The following is a 16,211-nucleotide window of genomic DNA, read 5'->3' as shown; positions in this document are numbered from 1 at the left end:
AAAAACTACTCGTTGCGGTTGAAGGAGCGAAATTAAACTGAGGGGCATTGACTGTTGAGCCTGAATTAGGTAATTGCGTCATATTCCCTTGGCTAAGAGGTATTGGCGGTGCAGTACTTTGCACTTGAGATCCCATATTGGGGTGGTTAGCAGCAACTGCAGAAAACGTGTTTGGTGGTGTTTGATTTACCACTGGAGGAGCTAAATTGGTGTTTTGCAAGGTGGCTAATTGTGTTTGGACTTGCTGATATTGCAGAGATAAAAATGATAATTGGTTCATTATCTGCGTCAAAACATCACCTGGTACAGTTACGGGAGCTGAGCTCGTAGAAACTAAGGGGGCGCTTGGAACAGAGTTAGGCCCTTGGTTAGTGGTTACAGTACCGGCGGGAATTTGAAGATTAGGGGCATTGTTGTTAACACCTGTGGGTGCGATATTCCCTGTGGGTGCGATATTCGCAGAGCTCGTGGGGTTTCCCAAGTTAAACCCTGGTAAAATAGGATTGTGGACGCTAGGGGGTTGCGTTGTGGGAGAGCTAGCACGGGACGAACTATTACTGTTAGTGGCCATGTTTACGTTTCTAGTACTCTTACGAGAAATAGTTCGCTTTTTGGGTAGATATTTTGGTAAAGTTTCACGTCTTTCTAGACGTGCTTTGCGTAATTTATTGCAATAAACTATATATTTGGGATCTGGCTTATTACTCATTAGATAAAAACACTAGGTAAAAATTTAGTCACTAAAAGATTTGCTAAAAGAGAAAATGCGGTCTCTATTCCAAAAATGGGCAAAGAAAGCTAAAAACAATGAGAGAGGTGTGAGACTTTTTATCCTGGGATGGCCAAAAACGCAATTTAAGCGAGATAAATAAAAACAACTGGGTTTGAGAGAGAAAAATACTGCACAATTGTGCTTAACTGGCAAACCATGGATATATTTAGGTACTCTAACACTCTAACACTACTTCACAGATAGAATTTAGTAATTAAAAATGGAACAAATAGGTTCATTAACTTCGTTTAACATTGAAATATCCCGGACGGACCCCCAATTTGTAAGGAGATTTAAATTAATTTTTTTTAATAAAGTAATATATAGATTGGGGTTGTATTATATTCATGACGGTTTAGAATTAACCCACGTGGTGGTTGATAGTCTCCCTACAAAGGTTTTAATAAAAGCCCGGGTAACCGCTAAGTTTTCACTATTGGGACTTGCGGGGTAGATATAAATTGTCTAGGGGATGATTTTGTTTGATTAATAGATATAGTGAGAGAAATAACTAAGAAGTTTTAGGGTTGCCAAATAACATAAAATTTTAATACTAAGGATTAGCATACTCAAATAAACAAAACTAACGTACGTACGTGTCTAAAAAATATACACATGGTATTACTCGAACCTTAAGGATCCGGAGTAAACAAATATAAAATAATGGTAATAAGTGATAATTAAGAAAATAATAAAATAAACCCGCGAACGGGGAGGTACTCAATGTTTTTTGGAGTTGAGAGTCATCTCTACGGTTTTGTCCACGTTTTGGCCCATGACGCATCCTAGGTTTTATTTACGCGCACCAAGAGATAATTTCCCGCGCACAGAAAGATATTTTCGCGCATCAATAGAGGTTTCTCGCGCACAAAAAGATAATTAAATTAATCTTTTAAAATAGAGGGTTTTCGTCTATTTCCCATCGACGCGGGACGGTACGTAACTCGGACTGGCGGGTATACGGCGCGAGAGCCCAACGGACGAAGTCCGGGGCTTGGTTTTAACGTAGAATTAACTTAGAAAGCATAGTTTGACCATCGTCGCGAGACTGCGCTTGGTTCTGACCTTCGTCCTTCGCGTCCAAAAAGAGAATCTCTTCTAAATAGTTTTTTCGGCCTGGTCCCTTTTTGGGTTCTCGTCCTCTGGGCCTTTCCATTCCATTGACCTCATGAACTCTTTCTTGACTTCGTGCGTCATGGGTTTATTTTCGCGTACGTCAGAGGTCAAAGATTTACCTCTTTTAAAATTATGTTTACACCTTTTCAAGAGTGCAGGTGTTTTCTTAAACTTACATCTATACAAAGTGGTTCAGGTTTGGCAACCCTATTTTCTAGTTATTATAATGGGCAGGTATTGATAAACGGGGGAGAGAGGGGTAAAGTTTAAGGAACTACTGCCGTAGTATCCCAATAGATGAACTGCGGAACAAATGGGTAACCTCTGCAGCAGGTCAACCACGCCCGTTGAGTAAAAGAATTCAATAGATATTGTTCAGCTTAAGATCCCAAACGACCAGCATCAGGGACCCCGTGACTAAACAATACTATTGGAGTTCTTTGAGCTTTAAATTTAACTTATGGAATTTAAGAATAGTGTTTTTGAAATAATTTGAGTGCGTGAATTTTGAATTTGGAAGAATTTTAAGTCATACCAACATGAATATTTATTAAATTTGGAAAGTAATTAATTTGGACGTTACAAGAGACGATGCTTTGCTTAAAGGTTGAGGGGCGGGACACGGGGGGGGGGCGAAACTAAGACCGAGAAGTTATCTAAGCAAGCCATGAGGGTAATTAGCTTTAGCTTTCGAACGACCTCGGTGCGGCAACGGCCAACGCGGGGGAGTTGTTGAAGAAAAGTTTGGTTTTCTTTTCCTTTTTTTTTGTTCTTGCGTTTTCAAAGATTCTTTAGCAAGAACAAAAAAGAAAAAAAAAATGGCAACGAAAATTAGTTTGAAAAGAAGAAGAGTGATGCGTGCACTGAGCCTTTAACGAAACGCCCTTTTTTAAAACGTAGAAAATGAGAATTTAGTTTCGGTCCTATAGTTTATAATTGTATGCCGGGGTTAAAATGTATATATATGTATAAATAAAAATTTTCTCTACCTACGTAACCCTTATTAAGCTTAGCCCACTTGTACCCATTTTAGTTTAACAAGACAGCAACTGATCATATTTGGCAAAGAAAAAAAAACAGTATTTTTCAAGATTGGATAATTAGACAATAATTTACTCTGAACTTTTTTCATGCTTTCTATAATGCAAATTAACCGCGTTGTGAATTGCGAAGGATTTTCAATTAACTGATCAAGCCATAACTAAGCATGTTAAAAATTCACCTATTTGTTACTAGACTAATTAGGCTTTCGTATCTCATCAAAATCCAGTTGATTCTATTTTTTCCCCCATCAGCATCAGAACTGAAAAATAACCATGTCATCCTTTCATTCCTTTGAATAAATGGCCGCCGCCATTTTTGCCTTTAACATCTGGTTAATTTCATCTGAAATTTCCTCCCTCTTAAGCGGAGAACTAATTAGGCCCTTCGTTAGATGTTTCGAGTCGATATCGGTAAACGAATTCTCGGCGCGTAGCGAGGCACGAATTTTACGTCGACTGCTTATACGTTGGCCTACGACGCGGCTGCTCACCGATTAGACTTAAACCAAGGCCCATTGAAAGCTTTGGGAAAAACGGAAATCCATGCACCTTCTGGCTAAATTTTCCATCTTTCGTAACGTTAAACCTTGACGTAAAAGTTAGGCAATCTACACCCTAACTAATTCTCCTTTGAGGAAAAGAGCGTGGAAGAGCCAGCGGGATGGGATGGGATGCAGTGAAGGAGATGGAGAGGGGGTGAAGAAAAGACTCATTACAAAAACTAGCTGAGAATGGAATGCCGAAGAAGGGGCGATGTTAGACTTGAGGGAGGATAGGAGACTGCATGGAAGATGGAGAGAAGAGGAAGATGAAAGGTTTTTTTTGTGTCCCGTTTAGGAGCAAACTATGCAGGGAGTCATCCATCAGAACAGCGCGCCTTGGGGTTTCTACGTAGCTAAGCCTAACCAAGGCCTAACTCGAGAGTAACTCTCACGCATCCGGGCATCCAAGAAGCGAGTTTCATTCAAATGAAGCGATTTATGCGCCGTTTTTAGCGGGCCAACCTCATTTTGCTCCTCCTCCCTCGTCATCTTTCGCGACATCATTTTTGCTTTCTCCATATACTCTCATACATTTGGCTTTTTAAAAGGAATGATGAAATGCCTTAGTAAAGGACGGTTTAAGTAAATTAAGAAGTACATATTGTATTCCAAAAATCCATCGTAATTGAAGTAAAAGTAGATTTTAGGCAACCGATTATGGAAAGGAAATAACTGTATCGTAAATTTTGATTACCGTTTCATTAGCTCTTTGATAAATCTCTGTGTACATTTATATATCTGAAGCTAGTTTCGGTCGTCAGCTGCCTACTGCTATAGGGATGTGGATGAGGCGCGCTTAGCTTTTTAGTTCCGCGCTATATGGCAGAGCTCATCTTATCCCGGCCGCACTTGGGAATCTATTTTTTGTCTCAGTAACTTGGAAGGGCGACACTCCGTGACGCGGGAAGTGCCACTAAATTTTGGCAACTTTTTTCGCCTCGACGATGATCCGGCCCCGTAACACCAACCTCCTCCTCCTTCAAAACTAACATCTTTTCCGCGTATAGAGTATTTTATAATTCATCTTTCAATATAATACCATTGGCAAAACATAGTATTTACTAACCCAATTACACTTTTGGGTAAGATATTTGGTACAATTATCACGTAGGTAATGTTAGTGGTCATGTTTAAGTATATGACAAATGTTTTTTCCTAAATGACTTGTACGATACGATGTCTGCAGCTGCGTTTTGTACCTGCATGGGGTCGCGCGAAATATTATCATTTGCCTTATGAATAAAAATATTATAGCATTGTTTAACTATTTAACAAAATTGTCGACGATGAAATGGTTTTTGTCACGTATCTCTTTAAAGAGAACACGAAATGCACTGGGTAACGAAAGCCACTAGGTAATTACTCGTTGCTATAGTATAAACAGATCATAATCCCTTTATAACTGAAAGATGATCTTGGAAATTAAGAAATGTAAAACTTCGTCGAGATGATGCTGATCGAGTTACGATTTAATTTTTGACGAAACACAAATGGTATATTAAGGCTTCTTAACAACAGTAAGACTAATTATCGGAGTTGTAAACACGACCGGGTGTTAAAGAGTGCTTAATTACCTTAGCTATTTATCCTCGAGAAACTTTGAGCCATTGGAATTGCGTGTCTCCTCCTAATTCAAACTTTTTAAAAGCAAGGACATTTTTTGTTTCGTGCATATATGAGTACACGCATGGAATAGCTAGGTATTTAGAGTAAAATAAACCCGAAATTTTCAAAACTATATGAATTGTTATTGGAATGTGGGTCCTGCGCAAGCAGACGACGCGTTTATTTGGGCTTGGTTTCCGAGGAGGGATGCCAGAAGTGTCGCGATGACTTTTAAATTATCCTACTTTTGTTTGTATCCGTTGAAGCGACTCAAGATGTCAACCTCTTCTAGTTTCCCGCCTTCGCTTATATAAAAAAAGGGCCAAGCGACATTAGCGCGTGCGAAAATGCTAAAAATAATGACGGAACCCCGGCGTAAAAAATTATCCCGCCAGGATTTTTTCAAGTGGAGAATTGATCACTGACAAGTATACTCCACCGTATCTTTATTTCTATCTCGAAGAATGCGGAATACACGGTTTCCCGCCTTGTAACGCGGTTGATTCTCAACTTGAAAAAAAAAATAACGAAAGATGTTCGTCGCATCTTGACTGGCAGACTAATGTTTCGGGCGACGATGTCGTTCTGTTTTTCGCCTATGTATATATACAGGGGGTCATGGTCAAATTGGAAGCGGAACGCCTCTGGAACTGCAAAGTTGACTTTACTTATTACTACGCCAAAACAGACTCGAGGCAACCGTAGTAGACTGGCCCCAATTTCTACTTTCTAGGCATATACTTCCCATGTTTTTCTTTTTGCCATTTCACGATGATGCTCCGTAGAATTTTCATATCAACATGGTTTTATCATAAAAAAAACTTCATACTTTTTGCCACTGAAGGTTTAGCGAGCCCATGCGGTAATTCGAGCTAATTAAGAGTATTGAATAAAATACATTAACCCATGCCTTGCCGTATTTTTAAACTGATTTATGCGAATTTTAGTAAATTTATTCGGGTTTTTTATGTTCTTGATAGTAAATAGACATTTCGGCAAGTTAAATTTCTTTTTCTTCAATCTAATTTTCGCGGAGCTATTTTTAAAATTCTCTCGCTCGACTTAAGTGATTTACGGTTGGCTCCGAGCGTGCCAAACTCAATTTGTTTCTCTTCTACTACAAAATCATCCAAATCTTCTTTTTTTCCGTAATTTAAAGAGAGATTTTTCCCGGGCTAAATCTTTTTGGTTTTGTTTCGGAGGTCTAGCTATAGCTTTCAAGCACTCAATTATACATTTTATAAACCAACCGTATGTCGACTCGAATTGCTAGAGAGCATGCAGCCTTAGCTTAGCTATAGGCGAGACTCTGAGGCCAAACACTATCTAGAAGCTAATATCCTCGCCGAGTTTTGTAACCGCGGGCTAACACCGTTAAAAACACTAATATAACATTCGAGTCTCCGATGTATAACGAATTCAAAGCGAAGCAGTCTCGGCTCTCAGCCAAAATTATAATGTATATACACTCTCGTGTACTTTTACCTTTTAATACTGCGAATTTTATCAGTTTTAACAAGAATATTGAAAAGTATAAACCTTGTTCCACAGTTCTGTTTATTTTGGAGAAATTCCAAAATACTGCGTGTAAATAGACTTAGTTGCGTGTTTTTTGTTTTCAGTAAACACCTTGTTTATTCTTCAATTTAACACCAGGAAAACATGGCTTAATTTGAAAATATTCTTTCCGAAGAGATAGGTTATAATTTTATAATGTAAAATGTTACTTTTTCGAAGCCTAATTGCTTTCAAATTAGGCCTCTTTCATGCTGTTGTTTTCACTTAAGAGTTCATGCATAAAATCCCAAACTCAATTCAAATATGCGTACATAATACCAGAAAGTATCAAAAACCTTTTCGAAATCGTCTAAAATATAAATTTTTCCTTAATAATTTTTATTTAATCATTTATTTACATGCAGTGTATACGTGTCTTCTAAATTCCACTTTAATATACAAAGGTCACTAAACACGTTCTGTTCTCCTCAACCAAGGGTCGTCTTTTATTAGTCATTAGTAGGAGGTGACTAGCTATACCTTACTGGCTGGACATTACGCGTTATTGACTCGTGTGTGTCGTTGTCCGTTACGGCTAGCGAATGGACCGGACCACCGGATATTAGAAGCACTTTATCAGCGAGTTTAGTCCTCACCATGTACCTATAGTAATAATCCTCCACACTATATAGCTGCTCTTAAACCCAAATAGCCGTTCGCTGCATGTATAAAACTCTTTGGCCATTAAAAATATTTATGTGTCGCTACGGGTCGCAGCTAACTATAATACTGTAACAGTTATATATTATAGCCAGCTTATATTCGCTTTATTTATAATATAAAAGCCCATGCAGTAGTTGCGTGGCCGTAATTAGTGAAGCCCCTAACTAAATTCGTAAGTAAGGGGGATTAATCCCCATAAAGCGCGGCGAAAACTCCCTGGTCCATTCTTTTAACGTTTAACTTGTATAACGATCGACAGGGGGCACTACCTACTTTAGGAGGCTATAATGAGGTGCATATATTGAACATTACACGGTACTAAACCTTATGGTCATTTTGGGGTAGGGCCCATTTTTTATACATTATCTTATAGGTCATGAATAATTAAAATTAAAATTAAAATTGTACTTAGCACATATCGTATACTGAATCTCTGATATTTATGCGTGGAATACAAATTAGTGTTAACCAATATCAAGCTTCTATCTTAACTGCACTTTGGTATACTAGCTTGACACAAACCTATCGAGCTGGACATTACGGTTCAGTCATAACGGCTTATAATGAATATTGGACTTTGGTTTCATTGCCCTTTGTTTCAGATCAATGTTTAGACCTATTTACTCTAATGGAAATATATATAAATTTTTGGTTACAATGCGAACCGGCCTGTGGGGTCATTAATAGCAGGAGCTGACCAAAATGACCATCGAGAATGAATTCTCTTAAAGCGTCCCCTTGAGAGACGGACGGGGGGGTAGCTTTCCCTTATACTCATTTACTCCTACATTGGTCCCATTTATTTCCTTGACCGTTGTCCGAGTAAGGCCCTATTAATCTCCTAAACGCGACCCGAGGGACCCGGCAGCGGCGGGTCAGCGGCCATAAGACCCCCTATATATCCGGTCCAAACAATTGGCCACTTTTTTACGCCGAAAATAAAAATCCCCCTAGTCGCGCGGTAAATCCGCTTCTTGTACATGGAGTAAATTTCACCTCGAAGTTATACCACAGATGAAAGGCAAATTCCATAAAAATCCAGTTAGGTTAGGAAAACGCTAAAAGAGCCTTGACTGTAATTGAATCTTACGGGGTGAATGGTATTATATTTTGTTTGCCCATCGTATAACACGGGATAGCCAGTGTCCAGTCTGTCCTGGATGACGATAGGAAATAATAAGGATGAGGGAACCCGACGCTATTCGTCTCTATTAAGTGAGATACCCCAACACGTAATTTCTTGCTTGGGATTATTGGAAACCATTAACCTTTGCCTTATAATGAAAATACCAGTATATAGCTATTTACCATCGTGATACCTCGAAACTATCAATATCTTTAAAGTTCTCTAACGTTTTGCCAAGTTTAAAATAGTATTTATTTATTCCATCCATCTGTAGGACAGGAAAAACAATTTACAGGCGCTATGGGATTTAACATGGATGGATTGCGCCTGTAGAAATGTTTACCCTGCCGAACACCACTATGCTTTAAATTGTATTATTTTATGAAATATGCCTGCTCGTAGCAAATAAATTGCGACTTAAACTTACATTTATATAATAGACTTATGTTGATATTCACGCGCGATAAAGGTTATCAGGGCACACGTGTATGTCCTCAAAATCTGTTGATAAACCGCGGGGGAAGCTGAGCGTATTAATATAACACATAGAGAGAAATATGTATAATAACCAAGCTTAAGATGGGCAACAATGTTTTCAACACGTGTCGTCGTTTTGACTCGTAGCATATGCTTAGATATTTGATCGGATGGGGATACGATCCCTCTCCGGTTTACGCTGGAGATGAGAGGAAGATGAGGGATGCGGAGCGGGATCGAACGAAGATGGCGAGAAGAGGAGAGAGAGAGAGCAAGGGGGCCCCCGCATGCGCGCTTCTCCGCATTTTCCGCGGCAATGCTTCCATGATATTCCCGCCTCAATTTTGCCCGCGTTCTTGCCTCGTGACGTTTGATGCGTAACCGGTGTGGGTATTAGTACGCGCCAATAACCCGCACTCGCACCGACCTCAGAAAAAAAATGAATCAGAAACACAATGCGAAGAGTGGCACTCCATAAAATGTTTTATACTTCATAGATTGAAATTATTTTGTTCATGTATGAATGTGATAATTTAAATTTGGGTGAACTTTTTTTAGAGATCGAGTATACCTTTCCTTCCCTCTTTATGCAAATTAAAGCTGATATATCGATTCATTTTGAAAAGTTATTTCCAATCAAATAATTTCAGAGAAGCTCTGAAGTGAACTAAATTTTCCATCATTTAGAAACATACTTTTTTATTATTTAACTGCTTACTAAGTCAATGCTTTATGTGGTTAATTTTATTTATTACATTAATTTGTGTTAAAAAATTAATGTCAAATATGTTATAAATCGTATAGTTTTTAACGGTTTCCTTTTTCTTTTAGGAAGACGTTTTTTCAATTCAACTCGGACCAGGATGAATGGAGACGTTTATAGGATTTGGGTAAGCGTCAAATTTTTCCATCATAAGGGGGGCTTCTTTTAAGATAAGTCGGGTGGTCTATATAATATCAAAGGTGGTCTTGGGAAAAGAACTTGGCTGAAAAAATGTACGAGCGTCTTTTGCTCGCAGCATGGGCCATTTTTTTTTCTTCTTCTGTACTTAGGGGTCAAGCTCGCATCGCGTCCAGGGGCGTGGAAACGGAACTATGCCGTTTCCTCATCCATCTAAATTCTAAGGACACTATATACAATAGTATACCGTGCCAACGTTACATAAAAAATATTTCGCGTTTCGCCAGACCGCGCTTCTACATATAATATTGCATTCCTATTTTTATAAATCTCTTTTAGGCTTATATTTTAAAATAATTCCCTTTTCCAGTATAAGGTGCCCCATGAAACCCCACTTAAGTTAAGGTTACGTGTATAATTTTGGTTTCTTCCTGCCGCTTTAAGAGTATATAGTGTTTAACTAAATATACTAAAGAACTTATATATATTTGTTCCAAATATATATCATTATTACTTCATTTAGGAAGAGTTTTCCATAAATGCGAAAACTAATTTCTGAGTAATTATGAAAAACATTATTCGGGTGGGAAAAATTTGTTTTTGTGCCTTCTTATTTCTCATATCATCGACAAAATTGGAAAATTATTAAGTCAGGCATATTTAGCCTCGTAAACTGTAGCGGTCGCGGCGTCAGAGGCAATTACGAAGTTCGTATGTCATTAGGCAAGGCGAAATTTAATGAGGTTTGTTATTTACCATCTGAGCAAATGAGTGGCTGCTCGTATAGAAGGAGGAGAGATGGTAGTGGTGGGTGGTTTTCAGCCTTCGAACCACGATAATACTGTATAATATATTCGTTCTCATTTAATCGTTGATTTCGTGCTATAATGGCATCAACGATTTCCGTTTTGCATCAACTATCCGCGGGCATATACGTAAACAACCGATTTTCTAGACCTATAACCGCGACATTACCCAATATCGACCATGGCATAATTGGCTCTGTGAAATATGTATATACCGTATTTCTTTTTTTTTTTTTATGTCAATATTGAACTTTCGCCTTATGAACTAATCTTAGGGTTGAAGAAAAATAATAATCTTTACCTTATGATTGAGTCTTTATCGATAATGCGAATCGAACTTAAGGATGACTGCAATTACTGGCTTTGCTATTTAAAAAGTCAATCGATAATTTTTCATCCCCGATACTGATTACTGAAAAGCATTTTCGCCGCGATATCATTTTTCTTACCTCGAAATAATTGGTTTTGAGGATGAGAAAATCATGGAGGCAGGTAAGGAGGGACGGTGCACTCTCTAGCGTGGGTACCCGGGAGCCACCGCGTTTTTCCGTTAAATATTACTAGATGGCGCCACGCGATAACGTAATTGTTTTTTGGCCTTCCTTCCACCACCGCCACCACCACTAGGGTAACTACGTTTCACCTTTTTAACGATATTTCATTGCCTCTCCCTTAATCTCCTTATAGCTCGGTATCTTTTGGCGGTGGCACCCCGACATATTTCGACCCCCTTTTTAATTCGTTAGGTAAAAGGGGGATGATAGATTTGGCTTTTCGCAGTCCGCTTTCGTTTACTACTTACCTCGGAATATATATCGTGACGTTTACGTAATTTTCCGGCCGCTGACACCGTCCCACCGACCAATCGGCAGCCTCCGTTCGAGGGACGCCTTCTTTTCCACAAAGGAGAGTCCGCGAAGCCCGAGTAGTTACAACTCGGCGTTTGCTGTATCCCTACAAACTTGGTAAACGAGGAGAGACGCGATACTAACTGAGGCAACTTGGGTTCTCGGAGAGAATCCTCCAGAACCTTTCCGGGTGTGGGGATACTAGGTTTCAGCCTCTTCCTTTTAGGCGCCACCCATTTCGGCCATTTCGAACCCACCCAATTCATCCCCTTAATTTCACCCTCCCCGTGGTTGGTAATCACCCAACCTCCCTATCAACGAAATTTCACCCCCTTTTCGTTCCCCCTGACGACATTTCTGTTGGGTTTTTTCGTTTATCGTGGCTTCGAGTTTAGGCTGACTTCGGTAGTGAGCCAACTTAGCACCGCCGTTTTTTCTCGTTGCCAGCACTAGGCACTCAGGCCTTCGAAGAACTTGGTACGTCTTTAGCTCAGGCATTCGCTTCATCGCTAAACAAGTTCTCCCCCTAAATTTAAGTCCACCTTCGAGCAGTCCCCCTTCCGTACCTCTCCTTTTGTTCGGTTTGTAGCATCCCCTTCATTCTTTTCGCAACGATACAATCCTTCGAAGCCCCTCTGCCTCGTTGTCGGCATTCTACAAAGCTCCGTCGTCCCCCCCCCCTTATTCGCCGCTAACTAAAACCCCCCTTCTCTGGCCGAGGCGGTGTCCAGCCCACACGAGGTTGTTTTGACCGTTTTTTATCCATCAAGTTTTTGCTAACTTCTGTCGCGCTTGGCAACGTCTCAGGCGCGTGAGGTCTTGGGGTAATACGCGTACGCTGGCGTTTTTGCGGCTGAAGAGGTACGAGGACTCGTGTCAAGCGTTGACAGTAGCGGTCCATAACTCAAACCAGAGCGCCTCGTTTGCCACTAGCAACACTCGAGCGCGCTCTCGCGATCGACGTCCGGGACTTCGACCGGTGGTTAAGCCTAGTTGTTGTTACATCGCGTTAACTTCTCCGTGGACAAGCCTCGGTTCAGGACGCCGCTCGCCTCCGAGCTCATGTTATCCGTTGACTTCGGTTTATTTCGACGGAAAATATTCAAAGAGTAAAATCGCACCGAGTTGATTGAGTCTCCAAACACGCGGTAAGTTTCCAAATCCTCGTCTCTCGAGGGAGCGAATCGCTTTTATTTTCTTGACCATTTATTAATGGACCCTAGAAGCGAATTGCCTCTTAAACCTAAAATAAATATTGCTGGCAACGTTATACTGACTCGTTATTAATATTTTCTAGATTCGAAGACTAGTACCATTTGGTGCGATATTGATATTTAGAGATTGTTCGAAGGAAACTTTGCAATTTTCGTTGTCGCGCGCGAAAGATCGAGGAGGTTGGGAGGGGGGTTGTCATGACCCCCGTTCCAAACCGACACTGAGTCCCGGTCTCTCGAGTATGTCAGCGTCTTCCCCTACGAGGTCGCCTTCCGCTTCCCCCTCCTCCCGGCAATCGGGATCCCTCTCGTCGCCTTGTTGCGCCGACGAAGTTCCTACCGACCGACAGAACATGAGTCCCCGGTCATCGGCCGGGTCTACCGCGGGACTCCGCTTGGTCCGAGACGATAATAGAACTCCTTCTCCGGGCCAAGCGTCTGGGGGCCATCGCGTCAGGGGTCCCGAACGAGCCTCGACCCCTCGCGACCTCGGAGAACTCGAAGACGAGGACGAAGACGTCCGAATGAGCGAGGACGAGGAAGACGAGATTGACGTCACGTCCACCGCGGACGATAATACCACTTCCGGTTCTTGCGGATTGACCCCTTCGGCCGGTGATTGCTCCAGCTCGCTGGACGACGAATATTTCAAGCCCATAAAGAAACTTTGCATGGTGCAACCCAGAATGAGGGCCCCGGTGGTCCCTCCGCCACCACCCCCGCCTTCGGGACCAGGGGGACCGGCCACCACCAAACCCTTGACTTCCTTCTTCATCAAAGACATTTTGAGCCACAAACCGCCGTCAACGACGCGATGTAGAACGAACAATCACCATCACGCTAGCCATAACGGCAATCACCATCACGTTTCGGCGGCCGTAGCGGCTGCCGTCGCTGCTCACGCGGCCGCCGCTGCAGCGGCGGAACCGCGAGGAATCGTTCGACCCTGGGACTGCGGAAGCTCCTCTTTGGGACGACGGAGGCCTCGCTCGGCCGACGACGATTCCAGGTCGGAGAAATCCGCCGAGAGCGATTCTCCCGAGAGTCCCGCTGGCTCTTTGACGCTCAACGGCGCCGCGGGTGGTGGTGGTGGTGGCCACGGTGGAAACGCCGGCAATGCCAACTCCTCGCCTCTGGACGCTCTCTTTGAGATGACCAGTAAAGCCTTCGAAGGCCTGGAAGCCAACGAAAAGAGCTCAGGTAAGAAAAAATACAATACATTACTGCCCCCAAAAACAATCCCTCGTGCACTGTTGATGTACAAACAAACACGTGTGAGCCGCAAAATATACCTACTAGATAAGTATTAGTATACGCTGGAGTAGTGATTCTGTAGGTTGGTCGTTTAAGTTATAACGCCATCATCAAAAGTCCATTTTCTTGGCGTATCGCACGCTTGTATCTTCAGAGAAGGAGAGACTCTCTTCTCCATAATATTGAAATCTTACCATTTCTCTGTACGTAATAACAATGATAAAGAGAGATAGAATATAGAGAAGACCTTCGCGATAAAGCGTTAAAGACCTCCATTTACCTTTAAATATTTCCTTAAGTACCCTTTAAATCCCTTGTTTAAGAGCGCAAATGTAGAGACATAAATATAACTATTCACGAATTTTCAATTGTATCATCTCGTGATGTTTCAAACCCCAAAATGTTATATTTGGAAAAGAGGAAAACTTATTAGGGTAAATGTTTAATAACCATAGCTTCATATCCTTACCTACACTTAAATTTATTACTCCTAGTCGATAAATTTAGCTAGAATGAATATTCAGAAATTCCTCTTAATTTGAATATTAAACGTGTAGAAACACCTTTTTAAATTTTGCTTCCTTTAAATTAAAAGGTTTTGCAAATTTTTGCAATGATAAAACTTTTTAAGAAACCTTTCTAGCCCTTAAAGCAATTATCAGAGCATTTTAGCCCCAATTATATCGTAATTATAATTTAGAATTTAATAATATGAATTTCAAAATATATTTCATTAGATAATTACGTCAGTAAATTTTAAGCTTGGCCAGTATTTAAAAATTATAACTGTATAGAATTTAATTCGTAATTTCACGGTTCATTTGACGATATGGGAAGTCCATTATATACGGAAATATTTTTAATTTCCAAAGTTCTAACTTCTCCGCGCTACAGTCATGAATGCCGTGTGTAACCAAAATTAAAAACCCACGAGGATTTTTTCAGGTTAAAATCAGATAAATTAACTTTAAATTTACATTTTTCCAATTTACCAATAAAAATATATAGTAAAACCAAATCCCATGAATATGAATATTTAGAAGCGTGTCAAATTGGCCAATTACAAATCACGCGCGAGTCATTTACTCCCCCCCCTTGATTTACTAATTGAATATAGTAATTTTATCCACGAATATGATTTTTAGAAATGCTTTTTAACTCTCACCTTTAGTTTTAATCATACGCGCATCAATGAACTTAAACTAATATTTTAAAACTCTTAGAAGAATTAAATCAATTCCTGTAACCCCCTTGGTACATTACCAAATAATTAGGCCCCATCTTCGTTCTTGTAGATGGAGATATTAAATCAGCCGTTTCTACGTAAGACGTGTTCAACCTTGATCTCGCCTTTGCTAAGGTTAAACGACATTCAAAGTTCCATTTACGTAAAAGGCAGTAGTATATCGCTTACTAAGCTAACGTCGAAAAGGCCTATTAGTTTCTTCTCCTCCAGACTTAAGCGTGCAAAAGAGTGAGTGAGTCAGGGAGAAAGAGAGAGTGATACAGTCGGACATGGTAAATAGAAAAGCGAAAACACGGGGGTCGTGCGACTATATTTACACGCCAATTATTTGTACAAACCGAATTTTAAGAAAATAATTCAATGAATTAAAATGTTCATGCAACCTTCTCCCCCTTTTTAAGATGTAAGGGCACATAGTCTTGTTTACAAAGAGCGTATAAAATACACCGCGCGACTCTAACGGCTTGACTGATTTTCATATGTTTAAAAATTTCGAACCGTGTTATAAATTTCGGTTTTCAAATGTTTATATATTGTCGTACATAAAGGATTTGCACACTTCGTGATCACATTCTTAAGGAATATATATCCAAGCAAATTTGCTTAAATTTATCCACGCGAAATTTAAATTAAGTATTAAATTTGAGAATAATGCACTCTTGAGTGAAAGCATTTAAATTAGGGTTGAACATTTTAAATATTAAATTGGTTTAAAGAAATATAGGAAAAATACAATCTGAAGAAATTAGTATAAATCAGGGTAGCCTTCGACACAGCAAACTTTTGCCTTTGACGCATGCAGTTATGCCTTAGAGAAAGCATGCAGGCTCTTTGAATGTCCTTAAAACTGCTATCCTTCCGTTAGTGATGACGTTACTTTACTCTTTAAACATGTCAGCTGACCATTTCAAGGAAGTAACTATCACTTAAATGACAAACACTCCTTGTCATTACTCTATCGTGGTGTTGAAGATATCTTGTTCCGCTCTACGTATCCTTTTCTATCGACGCTACACTTAAAAAACCCGAGAGTGTCCTCGT

General features: G+C 40.2%; 3 protein-coding genes across 16 annotated transcripts in view; 2 read left to right on the top strand and 1 right to left on the bottom strand.

Moving 5' to 3' along the window:
• The window catches only part of LOC149717934 (uncharacterized), a 46,766-nt gene extending 34,965 nt beyond the window's left edge, over positions 1-11,801 (bottom strand). For 8 of the 12 annotated variants that reach the window (XM_089841637.1, XM_089841644.1, XM_089841665.1 and 5 more), the window contains exon 1: positions 11,411-11,737. In XM_089841637.1, the coding sequence (XP_089697763.1) occupies positions 11,411-11,722 (312 nt within the window). In that variant the 5' untranslated portion in view covers positions 11,723-11,737. The other 4 variants (XM_089841672.1, XM_089841677.1, XR_016368259.1 and 1 more) reach the window with 3 other exon arrangements.
• Positions 1-16,211, top strand: part of LOC149717930 (Kv channel-interacting protein 4-like) — a 283,534-nt gene that overhangs the window by 141,340 nt on the left and 125,983 nt on the right. For all 3 annotated transcript variants that reach the window (XM_089841516.1, XM_089841533.1, XM_089841524.1), the window contains one exon: positions 9,733-9,791. The gene's annotated coding sequence lies outside the window, so the exon portion shown is untranslated. The remainder of the gene's footprint in view (positions 1-9,732; positions 9,792-16,211) is intronic.
• The window catches only part of LOC149717933 (uncharacterized), a 45,613-nt gene continuing 41,324 nt past the window's right edge, over positions 11,923-16,211 (top strand). Inside the window, exons 1-2 of the mRNA XM_089841455.1 lie at positions 11,923-12,604; positions 12,754-13,870. Of these exons, the coding sequence (XP_089697581.1) occupies positions 12,913-13,870 (958 nt within the window). The 5' untranslated portion in view covers positions 11,923-12,604; positions 12,754-12,912. The remainder of the gene's footprint in view (positions 12,605-12,753; positions 13,871-16,211) is intronic.

This window comes from Phalangium opilio, unplaced genomic scaffold (assembly GCF_054372755.1).
Source record: "Phalangium opilio isolate 3A_F unplaced genomic scaffold, DU_Popi_V2 ptg000003l_1, whole genome shotgun sequence".
NCBI lineage: Eukaryota > Metazoa > Arthropoda > Arachnida > Opiliones > Phalangiidae > Phalangium > Phalangium opilio.
This window is presented reverse-complemented; position numbering and strand designations above follow the sequence as displayed.